General features: G+C 36.5%; 1 protein-coding gene across 3 annotated transcripts in view; it reads right to left on the bottom strand.

The window, feature by feature from the left end:
* The window catches only part of Ppp1r12a (protein phosphatase 1 regulatory subunit 12A), a 111,406-nt gene that overhangs the window by 46,718 nt on the left and 42,345 nt on the right, over positions 1 to 22,343 (bottom strand). For all 3 annotated transcript variants that reach the window (XM_031349701.1, XM_031349699.1, XM_031349700.1), the window contains exons 3-5: positions 13,760 to 13,878; positions 5,276 to 5,435; positions 1,877 to 2,021 (exon numbers count right to left, since the gene is read on the bottom strand). In XM_031349701.1, the coding sequence (XP_031205561.1) occupies positions 1,877 to 2,021; positions 5,276 to 5,435; positions 13,760 to 13,878 (424 nt within the window). The remainder of the gene's footprint in view (positions 1 to 1,876; positions 2,022 to 5,275; positions 5,436 to 13,759; positions 13,879 to 22,343) is intronic.

The raw sequence follows: 22,343 nt of genomic DNA, 5'->3' as shown, positions 1-22,343 counted from the left end.
AAAAAAAAGAGAAGGCAGTTAAACTCACAAAGGAAAGTTGTGTAATTATTGAATTTTTTAAATAAAAACTTTAAAACTATGATTAAATACAGTATAAAAGCATTTAGAATTCTATCTTATATCTATTATAATGTTTTTAAAGTCTTACTTTTTTTTTTTTTTTGAGACAGGTTTTTTCTGTATAGCCCTGGCTGTCCTGGAACTCACTCTGTAGACCAGGCTGGCCTCGAACTCAGAAATCCGCCTGCCTCTGCCTCCCAAGTGCTGGGATTAAAGGCGTGCGCCACTACAGCTTGGCAAAGTCTTACATTTTTAAAAGAAATTATTTTTAGATGAAAGTTTGGATATTTTATAAAAGAAATATTTGTACAAATAAAAATAAACATTGTAGAGAAACAGAAAACTGAAAGAAACCCCCTCACAGTGAGGCTTTAAGGAAATCACTCGGTTTCTTGGAGCGCATTCCTAAATATGAACACACAATCTCTGGGGACTGGTGAGAGGGGAACATTAAAGAATAGATTTGGAAAGGGTGGGACAAGACAGAACACGTGACACACGGATCTTGAAGTCATTAACAGAGCCATTAACAGCATAGAAGTCCATGCTGATTAAAGAAGCTGCTGTAATACAAATAAGAAAACTCAATGTTATGAAATAAAATGATTTTATTTTCTTGTCTCCTAGTGCATAATTATGAATTATACCCAAGAAGATAAATATAGGCCAAAGGCAAAATTAAATACTTTTTCTCATACAAATTACGTATTACATATACATAGATCTCTAAGGAGACCACCAATCCAGCCAGGGAAAGAAAGTATGTTCATAATCACAAGTTATACATTCTTTTTGGAAAACTATTTCAAATTCATTAAAAACAAAAACAAAAACAAAAACAAAAAAGTTCCTAAACCTCCCTTCTAGTGTTCTTTGGAGGCCACTAATCCTAAATAAACCAATTATCAGCACTAACAATGTGAGTGAAAGGTGGCCTGTTAGGATACTGGAAGGAAGCTGAAATGAAGACCAGAGTTCAGATGGTAATAGACAGAATACATACTTTAAGCTTTCAATTGTGAGTATGTGAAACCTGTTTACCAACATGGAGTAGGAGACTAACTAGCAATCCTGGTAAAAGGATACTGTTTGAAAGGGAAAAGTCATCTAAAAACTTGGTAACTTGATTCTATAAAAATATGATGTATAGCATAGCATGTATTTCTTCCCTCATTTCCTTTATCCAGTTATGGATCATTAAGTACTCACTGAATTTTCTTGTAAATGCTGAACCTCTCAATAATCTCATTTTACTATCCACTGCCACTTAACCACAGTGTGCAGGCTAATAAGATTATCATCAGCTAGGTGGGGTGCTGAAAGCCTATAATTTCAGTACTTGGAAGTTGGAAGCAGGAGAATCAAAAAAAACCTCAGCTACATATGTAAGTCAAGGTCTGCTTTGTATGAGACCCTGTCTCAAAATCAACCAACCAACCAGCAAACAAGCCTAAGCCCTAAAGACTATCAGCCAAAGAAAATCAGAAACACCCTGGTGTACTGTTCCAGCTTCTATTGATGGTAGCAAGCATTTACAGAGACATGTAATTTCTTAATTTAGGTATGCCTAAAATATAGTAGCTATGCAAGAACTCAAATGTTTTGCATAAGTATGATAGTACGATTACTCAAAGAATCCTAATTCTGTATTCTGTAGAACAGAGCCATAAACAACTCATTTGGAAGCTAAAATAACTTAAAAGTTAGTGAGTGAATTAATGATGGACAGTAGATAAAGATCACATGATTCATAATCTTTTACATGTTGGTGTTAGAGTTTTGTGTCTAGTATTTAAAGTATGTTTTAAAGGCCTACCACTTTGTTGACCGTCTCCATATCACACAGATTGTCCACTAAAATCCGACATGCTTCTTCTTTACCCCAATGAGCTGCAGCATGAAGAGGTGTCCAGCCATCATAATCTTTAATATTAACATCATAGCCTGCCTGTATTAAAAGTCTAAAGAAATTACAGTGAATTAGATAATCATTAAAATCTAGAAATAACAAACATCATCCGTAGCTTTCTACCATGCAATTTAACTACAATTTGCAGTTTAATTCTTTTGAGACTTCCAATTCCTCCTCCTCTTAATGAATTAACTCAGGCAAGTAGCAAGTCATCTACAGAAGACACTTTTGAGTCATTGCCACAAAAAGGAGGTTTTAATTCATTTCTAATGATCCTAATTTATAGTTTGATATGACTGATTAATTTTTGTTAGTATCACTTGCAAGTTAAAATTGACATGGAAAAGCCCAGTTTTAAGATTAAGCATAATGGATCAATGTATAAATAAATAAATAAATGTGTGTGTGTGTGTGTGTGTGTGTGTGTGTGTGTGTGTGTGTGTGTATATATATATATATAAAGCTATTTACTGCAAGAGCTATCTTTAAGTGTCCAGATGATATATCATCTCAGGTCAAATGTGGCCTAAAAATGTACCAGAATCCAAGAAGCTTATTTTGCAATACTTGGTTACTTTGTACTTGAAGAAATGGTTTATGGAAGCTTTGTGAACCTTTATGATCTGCTACAAAAAATTTTAAAAGAAATTGATAATCTGACAGTTAGAAACAAACAAAGCAAGATACGTATTTCAAGGGCATCAAGTCATATATTTTGCATCAGTAGAAAGCAGATATTCAAATCACCAACAAGCTATAAAATAGGAATAAATTGTAATACAATGCAAAGTTACATAAATTAGCATGCCCTTCTAACTGCATACTGACACCAACCTTTGTTTTACTTAAAAATTATGTTCTCATAATAAACCTGTAAGTTGCACATAGCACAGCCCACACACAGGCAAACGATGCTTTACATCAGACATCTGGAACACTTTTACCTGACTTGTCCACGATGGTGAGCTTGAGAAGGTCTTCTTACCTATAGGAGGTGGTAGTGACAGCTAATACACAGTCACCTCTATTTGCTTACTGTTAAGAAGTGATGGTTGTGTGTGAATGTTCATATTTGTAATCACTGCACTTATGTGGCTAAGGCAGGATGACTGCTGCCAGACTGGGTTACAGAGTTGGACTGGGTAAAACAAGCCAAAACATAAGAAATAGAAATCAACCTATTTATTAATAACATCTAGCTATAGCAGCTAGTTATAAACATAGCCTAGTAACAGAGCCATCCTAAAAACTTGCTTTAATAAAAAATATTCTCTAGCTCAATCATAGTACTACTGAATCAGTATATTCAGGCTCTGTCTATCTAAATATATTTGGTTGTTTTTTTTCGTTTTGTTTTGTATTTTTGGTTTTTCGAGACAGGGTTTCTCTGAGTAGCCCTGGCTGTTCTGGAACTCAGAAATCTACCTGCCTCTGCCTCCTAAGTGCTGGGATTAAAGGCCTGCACCATGTGACAAGTCAATGGTAACCCCGCCTCAGGTTCTGTAGTAGAGGGAATACAGGTATGTACCACTATGCCAGCTATCTATATCCATCCATCCCTACTTTTATATACAGGATATTTATACAAAAATCATCCTTATAATAATCCCATATGCTGCTTATAATATTGTCTGGTACTTGTCTATAGACTAGTATTTAAAAGGAATGATCTAAAGAACAGGTCAACAAATATAAACCCAGAGATTTATGTTAAAACAGATCTCCACTATGCATGATCTCCAATATGCATGATCCAAGATTTTATTAGTAGAGCGGAAATAACACTAGACTATTAGATAATAAAAACATATCCTTATTGGGGAATATGAACTAATAATATTAATCTACTGAACAACACATACTTGGGAGGATATGTAGAGGGAAGACTTAAGCAGGAGTATACATCATCTTCAACAAACACATTCTTTAAATATCCTATGAGGACATTTAAGAAAAAAGAAAGAAAACAAACCCAAATGAAAGAAAGAAGTAAGAAAGGACAAGAAGAGCGCCTCCACTCAAGGAGTGTCTGTGATGGAGAGAGTGAGGAGCAGCAGCCCCACAGGCAGGCCTATGGAGTCACAACGCTGTAGAGGAGGAAAAGGCACCAAGAGCAGACTGAAATGGAACGGAGTAGAGGAGACAGGGAGGAAAAGCACAAGACTTCACTTTACTCATTTTATTTGTTTAGGTACCAAACACACACAACACAAACTCATTATCAATACACACAGAATATAAAAGGAGGACATTTTCCCATGATGAACATCAATAATTAGTTTTACTTTACTAAGTTAATGATACCATAGATTTTGGTAATTCCATGAGAAGATGTTTCATTACAAATCTAATTTTTAAAAATAATGCTTATTCTTCACTAGATTGTTAACATTTCATAATAATCCTAGCACTCTTTCTAAAATATAAAAGAAAATTTCTCACTTATGTTTTAATTGCTACAGAGTCTTCCAGGGAAACTGTGCACCATGATTTATTAAGCCATTCTCCTCTTATTACAAATTATGCTGCCTGCACATACCTTTCTTCTTACATGTGTAAGAATAGCTGTTATTTGCTTGGTAACTCACTATAGCCATACCACTTAGTAATGGGGTTGGAAAATACAAAAAGTTTTAGACTAGAAAGAAGTAAGTAGGGATAAGAACACTTAACTAAAGCACCTTTCCACTTAGACCTGCAGTACTGAAGGTGAGATTAAAATTGCCAAGAAATCTGGGAAGCGTTCCTTTATTATTTCTATTGAGAGGAAGACCCATATAGGCACATGTGCACACATAAACTAACATAAAGGAACTCTGTTGCAAAGAAATTAGCTGATCACCTTATAGTCTTACAGTCACTATATAGTCTTTTATAGACTTAGATGTTTATGGATTAAAATTTAATATCATAGTATTAGCAATCTAAATTCTAATGTTTTTATAATAAAAGCAAATTATTTACATATTGTTTTTATTCTCAATATCTAGTCAATATGAGAACTGCTAGTGACTCTAATAGTTATCAGTTTGACAGGTAACATATAATGGTTTGTTGACACTTAAATCCATTTTATGAGAAAACTGTAACTGAAACATAGAAACCAAGAGAACAGAAATATTCAAAATTTGAGAAAGAACTTTAGAAACTAAATCAGTTCTATTCAAGATCATCTTTGCTTTTCTCCTGAGAACAGACATTTATATAGTCTGCTTCCAAATAGTACCTGCACATATCTTAAGAAAAGGAGTAACAAATTAAGAAAAATGAAGTACAGAAACTCTGTAAAAAAGTAATACCTACTTTAAAACTTCTGTATAGCCTTTGGCCGCTGCCACGTGGAGTGCTGTGCCCCCGGATTTTGCATGCCTGACGTCACTGATGTGACCGCTGTTTAACCACTGCCTTGCATCTCTAAGCATTATGCGTTCCTCTTCTTTTCGAGCTGCTTCAATATCAACACCTTTTGGGGAAAAAGCCATATAGACATTATTTTCATTTTCCTTGCTGGAGAATTATTTTCCTATTTCTACACAGTGAAATAAGATTACCAAAAAAATTAATGTTTAAATAAAAACTAACAAGCCATGGTTTTGAAAATATTGTTGCTGATTACTTGTTTAATAAAGGGATGTGAAATACAATAGGTATTTCATTAGCCTTCTCAGTCAATTATTTAGCCTTTGACCCATAATATTTTGGTTATGGCTTTTCTTTGAGACAGGGTCTCACTGTGTAACCTCTGCCAGTCTGTACCTAGCTTTGTAAACCACGCTGGCCTTGAACTCACAGAATTATCTTAAATGGTGGGATTAAATGCATGTGATACCAGATCAAGTTTGGTTATGCCTTCAGATTACTCTAAGCACTTATCAAGGTACAGCGTCCTTTGGTCTAAATAAAAGATTTTTGAACAATTATATATGAACAATTCTCAAACATGTATACTTTATCAAATCATATATATGACTGTAAGTGTATTAGGACCTAAACTGCTTTCTCTTTTTCTCTAGACAACCTTTTCTTTTGTAGTATGGCATTTTCTTCATACAATCAGTACTGTCTAAGTCACAGAGAAATTCTTTCATTTCAAAGTATTATAAGTACTGTCCTTGGCTAAGGTGATAAAAGCAGGAAAAATACAAAAATGAATAGAATTTTCAAAGAGTTCTATACCCTGAGGGGAAAATTAAATTATTAAACATAATGGTAAAACTCCTAAATGATCTTATGTTTTCTTATAGTTTTAATTAATGGTTATTTAATATAAAAGACTGAGCTTATAAAAAGTAGATATATATTCCTTTATTTGGTATCTCTACCATCTGACAGGATACAAGAAATAAACTTAAGCTTAGTAAGCTTAGATAAGCTTAAACAAGCTTAGTAAGAAAATAGTTTCTGAGTGAGCGAATACATAAATGAGTAAAACATAAGTCTTTTATCCCTTAGCCAATATCTTTCACACAATCCTTATAAACCCAACTGTATGGTTTTGATCTTTCCATCTATCTACCCACCCATGTACTAAGTGCCTATTATTATCAGGTGCTTTATGAGAAGTGGAAGCTGCTTTTCTAAGGCAGAAAATGTTCTGTCTGTGAAGAAAACTAGAACAGAGCAAAGGTGACTGAGATTAATGAGGAGCTATTTTATTAGCTGATGACGAATAGTCTCTAATAAGTGGCATAAAAGCAAGAAATAAATCAAGTGATGCCACACCACTGTTTGGAAAAAAGGGAAGAAAGTACTCTAGGCTCTGGGTGGCAATCTATACAGGATGCTCTGTTCAGAAGGAAGCCAGACTTTCTATAATGACGACAGTGAGCTGCATGACCCAGTATTTATTAATTTAGAAGTGTCACTTAAGCTGAACCCTGAAGGTATAAAATGGCTGGAGGCTATTACTCTAACTCAACCAGGAGAGAGGAGCTATTTAACTAGAGAAGGAGGAGGAAAGGCAGTGAAGGGTTCATTCTGGTTGCTTCATGGCACAGCAACAGAATATGCTGTTAGCCTGAACATAGATTTGAATTTGGTTACAGAAGAAAAAGATGTCACACATACACAAAATAATAAAATATATTTTAAAAAGAAATTATTTTATTTGGTGCTAAGGCCAAATAAAATAGTGTAGGTTTTACTTTTAAACCTAGTGATAGGTTAGTGTCATGACCTTGGGGGAGATTGACTTTTAAAGACCCAGTTCTATTTTATTCATAGGCCTAATTTTTTTTAGTCATTTTGTAAGCTAATTTTATATGCACAAGTGTCCTTCCGAATACAAACCCAGTTAGAGATACAGAAAAACATGAAAAGAAATAATGTAGTGGAACATTGTGCCATCCATGTGCATCTCAAACTCAGTGAGGAAAGCGGAACAACTGCCCGGAACTAACTTGCTGCTTGCTGCTTGCCTTACATTTCCAGAGTATCACTGTTTATCCAGCACCTTGGCAGTCACTGTCCATTCAATTAGTTAGCAGATGCGGAGGTGCCATCTCCTAGACTGTCTTCTGACAGTTCCTATCACTAGCTCCCTTTACACTGTACTTTGATCATTAACTTATTCCTTCCTTCTGGTTCAACACCCCACTACTGCCAAACTGAAATAATCCAAATCTGATGATTTCCCCTTACAACTTAGTCAGTGTGTGACTATCTCCTATGAGACAAAGGTGAATGTCTTTTAGGTAGCAAAGGCCATAGGTCTAGACTTGCATTTTTACTTCATCTCTAGTCTCCCTCCTCTACCTTAGTTGGTGTGAACAATCTGGCTTCTATCCAGGTTCCCAGGTGTACCATGCTCTGTCTCAGCGATTACCTCCGATACAAATCAGATCCTTATTTCGATTGCCTAGGAAACGACTACTTCCCAGGATACACCTCTTTTTAGAATCTCTTCTGCTTTTACCAAGTTAAAGCATTCAGATTCATTCCAGTGTTCATCTAGCTTTATGGCTGTCTTTACAAAGCGATCACTCCCTTGTTCTACAGCAGTTTCCTAGGAACTGAGAATCCAGGAGGCTCAGGAGGTAAACAAAATGTCACCAGCAGAAACTTGCACGATTCTCAAGGTACTTGTCCAGCTTTACCGGAGCAAACAGCTGCTGAGGGAAGAGACTGAACAGCTGTGAGAGGGAAATCTGGGGCCAATGAAAACGCCTGTAAACCATCATGCACACTGCATGGTTCATCTTTACCATTAATTCAAATACCACGGTTCATTAATTGTCACCTTTGTTAGGATGGGCCTCTCAGTGATACAGCGCCCTTGAGTCATTCCTGCTCCTGTTAGCAACCCCTCATCCATACTCCTGTTAGCAAGACCAATAAAAGCTCACTGGCTCACCTAGCTGGTCACTGGTGCAGTTCTTACTTTGCTCTGTTCAGGGGCTTCCTTTCTGCTGTGAGTAGACACGTATGTGTTGCATCTCCCTGTGAATAAATTTTTCACTCAACATCCCTTCTGCCTCCAAATCTTGCCAAAACAATCCAAGTTTAAGGTATGCTGTGAAGGGAACCTTATGCAAAACCTGCTTAAGGAAATGCAGAAAAGAAAAACCCTTCTTATGTTTTTATGTGTGTGGGTGTTTTGCCTGCTCAATTGCATGTGTACCACCTGTGTGACAGGTGGCCATGGAGGTTAGAAGAGGGTGTTGGAGGCTAAGAACTGGAGCTACAGATAGTTGTGAGCCACCATGTGGATATTGGGAACTGAACACAGGACCTCCAGAAGAATAGCCAGTGTTCTTAACCACTGAGTAATTTGTCCAGATCTCTCTTCCTTTATTGTTAAAAAAATATTTTAAATGTAACTTATATTTAGTTCATCAACATTTAAACCAAAACAAAACTATCAATACGTCATGCAACTTATGTTAGGAGACCTGTTCTCACATTTCAGAGCCTTGACAAGCTTACTATCGATGCTGGGAAAGCCATAATTTCTTTGGCTATCAGTTAGAAAGGGTAAGGACTAGAAATGAACCCAAACTGAACTGGGATTCACTAGCTGTATGGGAAAGCAATGCATGCTAGCTAGGCTTCAGACTCATGATATGAGGTAACCACAGTATCTACCCACAGGGTTATTCTGAGAACTCCACACCAAGTTTTAGATGAGGAATAAACATAAAGGTGCTGGCAGTTAGCAGCAGTTCTGAAACTCTGATTCTGCTTCTCTTTTATAGTCTTGTCAGAGAAACAAAATCTTATCTATGTAACTGGTCCTTCCCTCATCTGTCCAAGTAGAAGATAAGACTAGTAGGATATATTAAAATGATTAGACTAACAGCTGTTATGGCAAGTTAAAGGTAGTGAAGTTACAGAGAAATGCAGTCTAGTCTCTCAAGCAGAATAAGATAGCTAACATTAAAAAAACTGATCATTGCTCGGTGGTGGGGGTGCACATATTTAATCCCAGTACTTGGGAGGTACTCTAAGTTTGAGGACAGCCTACTTTACAGAGGAAATTCCAAGATAGCCAGGACTACACAGACTACACGAGAAATCCTGTATTGAAACAAACCAGACCTAACTAATCAACCAACCAACCAACCAACCAAACCAACCAATTGAGCAACCAGTCAACAAAACCAACCAACCAACCTGATCTGTAACTTTCACTGAAAAAAGAATAAAATCACATAAAATATGAAGCAGATATTCTTTTAGCCTGTGTTCAATCATTACTAGTTTTGAAGACAATTTACTTGAGCATATTTACTATTCAAATACAGTAGATTAAGATAGCACAAGGCCTACACTCTGGAGGCTGAGACAAGAGCATATAAGAATGTAAAGCCAGACTGGGCTATACCAAGTGAGATACAAGCCAGCATGAGCTATATTACAAGATCTCCTCTTACAACAATAAGAAGTCAAAGAACTATCTAAAAACTTAAGAGTGGGGCTGGGGAGAGGGTCAGCTATTAAAGTGGTACTTGGCAGTCCTGGGCTGGGAAGACAGAGACAAATGAGTGCCTCATTCTTCAGCCTAGCTAGCTAACCTTTTTGGCCAGTTCAGGCCAACCAAAGGCCCTGCCTTAAAGATGATTGACAGTACCAGGAGATGTGGCAGTGAGCGGGATGTAAAGTGAGTAAGTAAAAAGAATAAAATTAAATTAAAAGAAACAATTGACAGTGCCTGAGGTGCTACACGTGAAGAAACACTTACCCCACACACATCTGCACACACATTTAATATCTTCAAGTTTTGTGTGTAAGAATTCTGATACTAAGGTAATTTGAGCAAGGTATGGTGGTATACATCTATAATGTCATTGCTTAAGAGTCTGAGGGAGAAGAATGTTGAATTTGACATCAGTTTGCGATATAGGATAAGAGACTAGAAGCAAGAAGAGATAATTCAAGAAAGTTTATCTGACAGAGGTATGTTTAAGGTGTTTTATTAGACATTATTAAAAATCTAAGATTCCACTGTAATCTTGTTTCTTTAAAATTGTTATTTTATAAAAATATAATATTACCATTGTAAGAATAAAATGAGCAACAAAAATTACTTTCCAGGACATATTCTAAATAAAACACAGTATGTCACCACAATGGCAGAATGTAAACTGAATGTATCTTTTAAAAATATTTATTTTATTTTGATGTGTCTATCTGTGTAAGTGTAATCTGTGTGTACGCATGCATGCATGTACATCCACGGAAGCAGCTGCAGTTATAGGTAGCTCAGAGATGTCTGATGTGGGTCCTGGGAACAGACTCTGGTCCTCTGGATGAGGACCTTAACCTACTGATCCATCTCAAATTCAATGTATCTTGTCTCAGTTTGGAGCAGAACTATAGTATTATCAGTTCTACTTCACCTTGGCCAGCAACTAAGCTTCAATTCTTCATCTGTAAAGTGGAGTTAGCAGGAACATAAACACCAAAGAGCAACTGAGGATGAACTGAAAGCACCAGCAGGTGTTTCATGGCTTTGCACGACCACTGTTAGCTTTTCTTTTCCTTTCCTCTGTCACCTCAACACTCGTTCCCAGAATTCCCCATACACTTTCCTGCTCTAGAGCCATCCTGACATCTCTCTCAGTACCATCAGAGCACCACAGCATTACCTATATGTCCTGGAGCATACTACGAACCCAGTGAATGCTGAAGCAAACTGATAATAGTCCCAGCATCAGTTTCCACAGCCAAGGCCACTTGTGCCTGTACCAGTTGTCCATAATAATTGCTAACTAATGTTAAACAGATACCAGCATGAAAAGACTTACTTTATTTAAAGAGTTATCACTGGCAGAAAATTAACAGTTTTCCATCTGAAGTCTCTCTTGGTAAAATGGACAGTTAAGTTATTTTTGCTTGGCTGCACATAGTAGTATACGCATGTAACTCCAGCACTCAGAAGCCACAGGAAGGGTTGTGAGCTGAGGCCACTTAGGCTACACAGTGAGGCACTCTCTCAAAAAAAGCAAAACCAAGCCAGAAAGGTTATTTATTAGGCATCTCTTCTTTCAGATTCCTCAGCTCTAGAAAATATCATGATGGAAATACTCTACCAGAGCACAGACACCTATAGCCTTTCTGTGTGCTCCAGTTTATAACCAGTTTTCTTTCTTTCTTTTTATTTTTTTGGTTTTTCGAGACAGGGTTTCTCTGTATAGCCTTGGCTGTCCTGGAACTCACTCTGTAGACCAAGCTGGCCTCAAACTCAGAAATCCACCTGCCTCTGCCTCCCAAGTGCTGGGATTAAAGGCGTGCGTCACCACTGCCCGGCTATAACCAGTTTTCTTATGCATGTTATTTCTTCTGGGCTCTGATTTTACTCCAGGCCTTTAAATTATTTCCTTAGACATGAAATAAGCCTACACGTTCTTCAACAGATGAACAGAAAATGAAAATGTGGTATATACATAAAATGGGGTTTTATTTAGTTCTACTGAGGAGTAAAAATAAGAAAATTACAGGAAAATAGGTAGATCTGGAAATTATATTACGCTTTGAGATATCTTAGATTCAAAACGGCAAATACTACATGGTGCCTCTCATACGTGAATCCTAGCCTAATTTTTACATATGGACAACGTAATATGAACAGGTATGGGTCATGACATCCTAAGAGGGAGAAAGGCATTTAAGAAGGAGAATGGGGAAGATAATCGAATAAATGATGAAAAGGTGGAAAGTGCAGGAGATGTAGGTGTGGGGGACTCAAGACAACTTGTGTGGGAATGCTTATATAAGGAAACCACTGCTTTGTATTTTACTTCAAATATACTCCTCAGTTTTAATGACTGTCCCTTTTCAATAAACCAGTAGTCACACAATTTCTTATTCTGAGAAGATTCCATTTTCAGAGACTTACCTAGTTTCTATTCCTTTATAATCTTTACCTTCTACTTCCTGATGAACCATACTTCAGCATAAGCCAACTCTTAAACAACATCCCATATCTTTTCTCAATTATTTAACTTTAGTATAACAGTTTTGAGAAAACCTGTATGATCACTGCCTAAATGTGGAAACCATACAGAGTAATTTTATAAGTACATATTTTAAATTTAAAAAATGGAAATGTTTTATTATGGTAAAATACACATAACAAAAGTTCCCTCTTGCCGGGCAGTGGTGGTTGCACGCCTTTAATCCCAGCACTTGGGAAGCAGAGGCAGGTGGATTTCTGAGATCGAGGCCAGCCTGGTCTACAGAGTGAGTTCCAGGACAGCCAGGGCTACACAGAGAAACCTTGTCTCGAAAAACCAAAAGAAAAGAAAAAAAAAAAATTCCGTCTTGAACATGTATCTGTCTTTTCTTTTGCAGCAGTGAGAACAGAGCTTGTAGTGTTTGATATACTAAATGAACACACTATCCATAACTGCACTTCCATTCTCTTTTTGGGCTAAAATTATTATTTTTAAATTCAAGCACACCTGACACAAGGCAGACATTTTGTGTATGACTGAGACACTTTTAATAGATACACATATTTATGGAGGTATAACCATAGTTAAGCTAAACAGACATGGTTACACACATTTATCTTCAGGGACTTTCTTTTGTTTTTGGACCTATTTCCAGAAGCAGAATTACGATATCATACCATGTTTTAAACCTTCCTTCATGAGACACGTCACTCAGTATCCAGTGGTGCAGCTGTGACTAGAATCAATTCTACAAATAATCCTCATCACACCTCAAGTAGCTCTGTACTCATGAGCAACTACTCCCTATGACAGAGATCCCTCTAATTGTATATCTACATCTTGTACCTCTCTCCAAACCCACATATTTAAGTACCTTGAATGTCAAACAGGCACAACAAAATTAGCATGCTAGTCTGCTGCAGCTTTGAATGCATCAAGCTCCTCCCCACCCTATACTCCTTGCTTCCTCCATCTACAATGCTCTCTTGCCAGATTATGGCTCATTCTCTACCCTCTTTCATATCTCAGGGCAAGCTTCCCATATTAGTGGACATTTATGGCCATCGTGTTCAAATGTCCAAGACATCACATCTATCTTGTATGTATTCTGACCTTTTGCCTGCTACTTCACTCTAAAGCTATTCTATATATATATTACTATGGCCCATGCTTTATGATATACACTCATTTTTAAAACATTATATAATAAGATGGAGAGGAATTACTATTTTTTCTAAGTAGAATCCTATACACATAGTTGTTAAGATGACTGTAAAAATTTATTTAAATATGACTGTTCTTCAATGGCAACAAATACTTTTCCCAGGAATGTCATGGATGATATTCTGAAAAAGTTCTGTACACATTCCCTGTATATTGCTTTTTCTATTACCTTGCCGATTAACCTCGTTCTGAAGCAGCTCCTCCATTGCCTCCTCCTCTGCAATATCTAAAGGTGTGTCTCCCTCACTGTTGACAGCTCCTACATGCGCTCCTTGACCAATCAAAAACCTGTAAGATTGAAAGCATAGTTAAAGGAGTATCACAGAAATGAAACATCATGCATCCAATGAATAAAGTTCTTGTGTCATAACAGCAATGGGGATGAAAATAAATATGCACATTATTTAAATGTATAAAATTACCACAGGAATTTAAAATTTTTATTTCTTAAATTTAGTACAAATTTGCTTTACGAATAAAAGTGTAAAGTTTTAATATTAGAAGCCTTTCACAGCACAATCAGACTATCTCTACTTTTCCATTTGTTCTGATTTTCTAAATGAACTTCGTGCTCCTGGCATCATCAGTCCTATGGGAGGTGGGTTTTGTTTCATTGGGTATTTTCACTTGAGTCTTACTATGTGACTTGGCCTTGAACCATGAATCTAGCTTTACCTTCCCAGCTACTACAATTCCAAGTATATTGCACTACAATGAAGAAAAGGTTTAATATTTATTATTATTTTGTAATAAGCAACAATAATTACTATTAGTAGTTAATAATCTGAAGTCGAACTTGCAGGCTCATAAAAAAGTCAGTTGATGTGACTGATTAAGGGAGGTGAAGGAAAGAGGATTATTGCAAGGTCAAGACCAGCTTGGGTTAAAATGAGACACTGTATTAAAATAATTAAAAAGAACAGAGTTAGCTAATCAGTTAAGAGCTGGTACTGCTCTCACAGGACTAGAGTTTGGTTACTAGTTCCAATTTTAAGGAGCTCAAAACCATGTAACTAGGTAGCTCCAGGAGATCTAATGCACGCTTCTGGCCTTAAAGGATACCAGTGCTTAGTACCGAACCACGTGGAAACAAATGATTAAAATGGAATAAATATTGATGGCTGGAGAGATGGCTCAAGGCTAAGAATACTATCTGCTTTTCTAGGCAACCAGGTTCAATCCCCAGTACCCATATGGTGACGCATAACTTTATGAACTCTAGTTCTAGGGGACCCGATGACATCTTCTGGCCTCCACATGTCTAGTGCAAAGATATAAAACAACAACAACAACAACAACAAAACATATAAATATTTTTTTAAGTCTTAAAAAAGAAAAAAGTATATTTAAGCTGTCACCAAATTAATAGCTGTCACCAAAATAACCACTACGAAGGCACTTAACATGTTAGAACAAACAAACATAACTAGGATAAATCTTGGTTTTCTATTATTTTGGTAAATGGATTCTAACATTTACACTTGTATATTTTATGCAACTAAAACTTATTTTTAAGAAAATACTCACAGGAGTCCTCAAACTTGCCAAAAGAATCTAGATGTAAAAAGATTATTAATTCTTTTCCATGTATCAAATGCATACCTCCTAGAATTCTTTATCTATCAATATCACTCATGTCACTATCCAACTTAAATTCTGAACAGCTCAACTAGAAAGGATGAATGTCCTCCAATGATTTACCCTTGCCTTCTTACACAATCTCATTCTTCTTATAGCATACTTTTGTGACAACTATAAATTTCAAAATAGTAATTAGCCTTAAATATAATTCATTTATATATTTTCATATATAAATAGGTCTTTTTTCTGTCTTCAACTAATTTAACTAATTGTTTTTCACTACATATAAATATTCTTGCTGTAAATTTTTTGATAAAGTGATAGAGATTAAACCCAGGGCCATGAGCATACTAGGTTAATATCCTACCTACTCAGATGCAGTGCCAGAATCCTTAAAACAATAACACGACAGCCTGTGTACCCTGATATTTTTAAAGTAAATATATTCCAACAGTGTGTGGCAGAAAGTATTGTCTAGCGAAATGGGGACCAAAGACATTTTCTTAGAATAACTGAAAAGTCCGGTTATACTTTTAAATCTTTTATCACACATAACACAGGAATAGAAAGAAAAGAAGGATTATGTACACGTGGTTAAGAGGAATTATGCAGCCGGGCAGTGGTGGCACATGCCTTTAATCCCAGCACTCGGGAGGCAGGTGAATCTCTGAGTTTGAGGCCAGCTGGTCTACAGAGTGAGTTCCAGGGTAGACAGAGCTATATAGAGAAACCCTGTCTCAAAAAAACTAAGAAAAAAGAGGAACTATGGGTATTGATGGGGAAAGTTTATTTTGTTATACAGGCTTTCTGAAATTTAGCTTTTAACATGATAGTCTGTGTACCTTGATATTTTTAAAGTAAATATATTCCAAACTTTTTAAATGGAAATTTTATAAAGCCAGATTATATTTGAATTAAAGTATGTTTTTTAAGTTCCATAGCTTTAAAGTAGTAACTGAAAACTAAAAAAGTATTTAAGAAAATACTAAATATTTCTTAAATACTGCAAAAAGATGAGTCTAAGGAAGAAAATACGAAGGTAGAGTAAGAAATTGTGCTTTGTTTCAAGACAGCAAGAAATTCAACTTGCTAGGCAAATTTCAATTAAACAAATAATAATATGTTAAAAATGCTTCAATTGGAGTGTTAGAAGTCACTCAAAGGACATAAAGACTGAAAATAAAGTAGGTATAACTGAAGTGTTTGAAGAGTAAGCTTTATGAAACATAATTTCCTCTCTTTCCCCCTCCCTTCCTCCCACCCTGGTTAGTTTTAGTGTTAGCTATAGTGATCCCAAGGCTTTTGTATATATTATCAATGCTGAATCCTAGCAGAGCTAAAATAAGTCAATGTACAAGATCAAGCCAAGCTGTAACACTTTTCCATACAGAGAACAGCACTGTGGGAAAAAAAGTCCTTTAAGATAAAAATAAACCTACATTTAAAATGTAATGTTTCAATTAGCAAAGAATACACTGAGTTACAAGGATGACATCTGAGACTTGATGAAATCCAGGATGTATGTTATAAAATTCTATTCTGACTGCTACTGTACCTCACACTGGGACCTCAAAGGAGGGCAACAAAATCAACCTTCTAAACCTCAATAAACTTAATTCCAAGAATTATAAAGGCCAGAGGGAGGCACAATCCTGTTTTGACTTTAAGTGCAAACTTGAAAAGCTAGAGTATCTTGATTCAAACACTAGCTGTCATTTCCTACATGTGACTTCTCTCTGACTTGTTTTCCTCCCGTATTAAGTAAATTTTATTAATACAAGGAAATTACTATTCATCAGAATCATAGCTCAGGAAAACAATATAGATTAAGTTACAAATTCACAAACTTGAGGCAATATTCTCTAACCATATTCAGTAATATTTCTATAAAATGATAACATACAATTATGTGGAATGAGCTGGGCGGTGGTGGCGCACGCCTTTAATCCCAGCACTTGGGAGGCAGAGACAGGCGGATTTCTGAGTTTGAGGTCAGCCCAGTCTACAGAGTGAGTTCCAGGACAGCCGGGGCTACAGAGAAACCCTGTCTCGAAAAACCAAAAAAACAAACAAAAAACCAACCAAACAAAAAAACCCCAATTATGTGGAATGAGGAAAGGCTGCACCATTTGTGGCCATGAGTTTCAGGGGTTTGGGACTGTGAATGAGACAACTATAGGATAGTAAAAATGCATTTTCATGTGATGATAAAGCCAACTGAAATTACGTCAAAGGGTTGAGAATAGAGAAATGGCACATAGTAAACACTGGGCAAATGTCAGCCATTACTGTCACCATGACAACCACCTCTTGAGTTTTCCCTTCTCCTTTACTACCGTGGGCCATTGAGTCACTCTTATCACTTCCAGTCTCACTGTTCTGCCCTAGTTAATTGTTCCTCCTTCCTAGTCTGACAAAGACAGTATCCCTAACAAAATGGACTAAATATATACCCTACCGAAGGACAAATTCATACAGCATAGAAATCTCTGCATGCTGTATCTGATACTTTTCATAATCTAGTATCTTTAAAAAAACATAAATCCAAAAATCAACCAGCCCTTATATCAATACAATCAAGACCAGCATTTACATGGTAATCTCCCTTAACTCACAGTGGACCACAAAATACAATATATTTATAAAAAAAACATGTCCTTCAACACCAAATAAATTATAATAATTTACTCATCCTATAGTGAAGATCAAACCTTTTCTTTGGATGTTTCTAATATCTTATAAATCCATGGTGCTTTCCTTACAAAAACAAAACAAAACAAAACAAAAACAAACAAACAAAAAACCCCCAAAACCCAAAACCCAAAAACCCCATATCTGGAATGCTTTAGCTATGCATTCAAAGCAGATATTTCAAATTTCCAAGCAAAGCGATCACTATATATAATCTAGTTTTTTCTGTTTTTATTCATATTTCCTAGTTGTTTCACCAACCTCTACTTGAGATGCAGCAGGACTTGCCTTTAGGCCTTTCCCAAGTATTCAACTTAGTTACTACAGCATAATTTCATTTCATGCATGTTTCACCTATCTGGGACTGTCCCAACTAAATTACGTAACACAAACAGGTTTTAACTGGCTAGGAATATCTACCTAACTTTTGCTAAGTTGGCAATCCAACTGAGCATGGGGTTTGCCCTGGAATGTGGTTGATATACAAGTGACATTTTATGGGAGAAAACTGATTTTTCCCTTTGCCAGCTGGAATCAACTGCAAATACCTTCTTGGTTAGTGGTGGGACCCCATGTTCACTTCCCTTAGGGCTACTCCATCTGGATTAAACCTGTGTAGGACTTGAATGTGTTCCATGCCCAGAGGTAGCTGGATGACATACAAAACCCTCAACATCATTTTTTATCGATTTTTTTCCCTTTGGCATTTCTTATTAGTGTTTTGCTTCTTTATTTTTGCTTTTGGGTGGATTTTTGTGTTTGCTGAGGGGGGAGGCGAGAATATAAAGATGAAATTATGAAGTTGGTTGGGTAGGAAGCTGGGAAGGTCCTAGGAGTTGAGGAAGAAAAGGATGATTAAAATATATTACATAATTTTTAAAATTAGAAAAGTTTAAATATAACATTATTTTTTAGACAGAAGAAATAAGCAGACCAAAAATGGATGATACCTACCTGGCCTAAAGGCTCAAGATGGAGACCATAATAGATACAGAAAAGCCTACAGATGGGTTGAAGATGGAGCCAGAAAGTCAAGAATGATGAACAGCAGACAGACCACTCTTGTAGGTCAGTATCTTTCTACCCTGACTGAACACAGAATGAATGCACTGGAGGCTCTGAATAAGACTACATATGTGATATTCCCTGCATATATGCAGCTGATGTGCAGCTTGGTCTTCATGTGGGTCCTGAACAACTGGAGCAGGGCTATCACAAAAGCTGTTGCTTGTACATGGTATCCCATGTTCTTTTGCTGGGCTGCCTTTTCTGGCCTCGGTGGGAGAGGAAGCACCTAGCCTCACAGAAATTTGAATTAGGAGAGGGATACCCAGGGGCCCCACTTGCTCAGAGGAGAAGGGTATGGGGGATGCAGAAGGATTGTAGGAGGCGGGTAGTGAGCGGGATGTGAAGTGAGTTAGTAATGTTCCCCAGCTTGAGCTACTGTACAGCATCCTGCCAGCTACACTGAGCAAAACAGATGGAAGGAAGATGATGGTTTGGCATAGGAACTGTAATAATCTAGAAGACAGAAACAGTGCTCCAGACTAGAGAAATAGGAGGCAGTAAAAGTAGTTAGACAGTGGACATACTTTGGTGGTGAGGCTACGATTTTTGTAGATGTTATGGATAAAGTTCTAAAGAGGGAAGACCAAGCCATACCTGAACCACCACAAACATCATAAAGTTATATCCATAAATAGCCAAGTCTTTAATGATCAAGTGAGAAAGAAGCTTTTTCTATAATATAGGGTAAAATTTTCATATTAGAAAATTTTATGGCTACTCAAGATAAAAGCATTTCTTAAGCATTTAGAGTGGAAGCTTCAAAAAGGAATATAGTAATGAAACTAGACAACTAAAACATTGAATCTCAAAATATTTTTTACATAAACATAAGAGATCCTTATAATTTCAAGAATTGAAAAAAGGCAAGTATCAAGGCTTAGGGTAAAATTATTTAACTAAACGATGTTCACCAGCTAGTCAAATGGGACAGATAGAACTGTATATGTACACGGTCATATACATGAACTGAACAAACATGTACTCTATATCCAAATAAGAACAACCCACACAACTTTTAACTGTCACTTTTAAAAGTAGAGAGTGGAGGAGTATTTGTGACATTCTATGACTTATGCATAAGGGGAGGATTACTTATTTTCACTGATACTTAGGTTTAAAAATCATATGAAGATATCAAGAGAAAAAAATTATAAATGGATATCCATAGTGTATAGGAAGAAATTAAGTGGTAGGGCACTCATTGATATTAGGACTTGGTACTTTATCAAAATAAAAAAATTAAAATGAAAATAATCTAAAACTAAACTTAAGCAATGAACCAAATGGTCCTATCTACTTGACAGTATCACCATGAGCAAAGGATTCCTTTAGCTGGAAAAGGGGTGCATGAACATAGGAGGAGGGTGGAGAGTTTAGGACCAATCTCTACTGATTATGAACTGAGAAACTAACAACCCAGTAGTCATATACACTCTTAGAACACATTACAAAAGAACAGGGCTTCTTCAAGAATTGTGGTATAATTTGCTAACCAATTAAGGGCAACTGACAAGAGGCTGCCATCAGCACATCAAATATGCTCAAATGTATGAGCTTCAAAAGTTGCTTAACTTGAAAAATAATTAGTCCTTGCTGAGGGGTTCTCATGGGACAACTCATTATGTTAAAAATCAATATGGGAGCACAGTAACCCACGGAGAGGAAATAAATAAGGCATAAGGAGAAAACATCAAAGCTTTCAAATTTGTAGATGACACAGTTCTAAAATTAAAGAGACACCCAAGGCTTGTCCAGAAGGCTCTTAGATTTGATAAAAACTATCAGCAAGATAGTAGAATATGAAAATCAGCATAAAACACCAACAGCATTACTATACCTCAATAGCAGATATTTAAGAAAGTAAAAATACTTTTTCATAACTGCCTTCAAAAAAAAATCCCCCACAAATAAACAAACACTATAACTGTAACACACGAAACCTACTGAAGGCAGTGAAAGGATTCTACAATAAAAACTGTAGCCAGGCGGTGGTGGCACACGCCTTTAATCCCAGCTCTTGGGAGGCAGAGGCAGGTGGATTTCTGAGTTCGAGGCCATCCTGATCTACAGAGTGAGTTCCAGGACAGCCAGAGCTATACAGAGAAACCCTGTCTCAAAAAGCCAAAACAAAACAAAACAAAACAAAAAACTGTAACACAGTCAGGAAGGAAACCAAGACAGACATCAGAAGATAGAGAGATCTGCCATGCTCATAGACTAGAAATGTGTTGTGGTGCCTAGTCTTATGTTAACTTGACACAGAAATCAGAGTTACCTGAAAGAAGGAAGCCTCAATTGAGGAAATGCCTCCATAAGATTCAGATATAAAGCATTTTCTTAATTAGTGACTGATGAAGGAGAGCCCAGTCTATTGTGGGTGGTGCTATCCTTGAGCTGATGATCCTAGGTTCTGGAAGAAAGCAGGCTTAGAACATGGCTTCTGCGCCAGCTCCTACCTGCAGGTTCCTACCCAGCTTGACTTCCTGCCCCGACTTCCTTTGGTGGTGAACAGCAATAAGAAAGTGTAAGGTGAGTAAACCCTTTCCTCCACAACTTGCTCTTTGATCATGGTGTTTCGTTGCAGCCATAGAAACCCTAACTATGACAAGTGTATTATTATAGAAAAGGACATACTACCAAAACAACCTACAAATTATACACAAGTCATCAAAATTCCAATATAATTCTTTCTAATTATAATAATAATAACCTCAATAACCTCAATATACATATAGAAGTACAAAATGCTTGATTGTCAAAGCAATGCTGAGCAAAACCACAATGCTGAAGGTATGAACATACCCTACTGCAATTATATTACAGAGTATACCAGCACAAAGCAGACACAGAGATCAGTAGAGTAAACACATAGAGCCACCCGACTTTGAAAAATATACCAAAAACATAAACATTGAAAACAACCTCTTCTACAAACAGTGTTCATGGTGAAATTGTATCCACACATAACAGAATGAAACAGTATCCCTATTTCTTACCCTGTGTAAAGATCAAATGCACACAGATCAAAGATCTTATTAAGTAAAAGAAAGTCGAGAAAACACTTAAGAAATGGGAATAGGCTTAGATTTTCTGAATAGGACCCAAATCTCTCATAAATAGCAACAACTGACAAACGGAATTCCATTAGACTAAAAAAGCTTGTGTTTAGCAAAGGAAATAATCAAGTGACAGCAAAAGTTGTTAGCTTGTATTTTTGACATAATTAATATCTAAAACACACAAGGATTAAAAAAGAACTATAAAAGAAATCAAGCAATCAATACATGGGTTAATGAAAACAGAAGACAGTTCCCAGAAGATGAAGTACAAATGGCCAGGAAACATTGGAAATGTTCATTTTCACTAGCCATCAGAGAAATGCAAATCAAAATCACACTGAGAGTCTTATCTCA

The sequence above is a fragment of the Mastomys coucha genome, unplaced genomic scaffold (assembly GCF_008632895.1).
Source record: "Mastomys coucha isolate ucsf_1 unplaced genomic scaffold, UCSF_Mcou_1 pScaffold4, whole genome shotgun sequence".
Classification (NCBI taxonomy): Eukaryota; Metazoa; Chordata; class Mammalia; order Rodentia; family Muridae; genus Mastomys; species Mastomys coucha.
The sequence above is the reverse complement of the archived record's forward strand: the minus strand, read 5'-3'. Positions and strand labels throughout refer to the sequence as shown.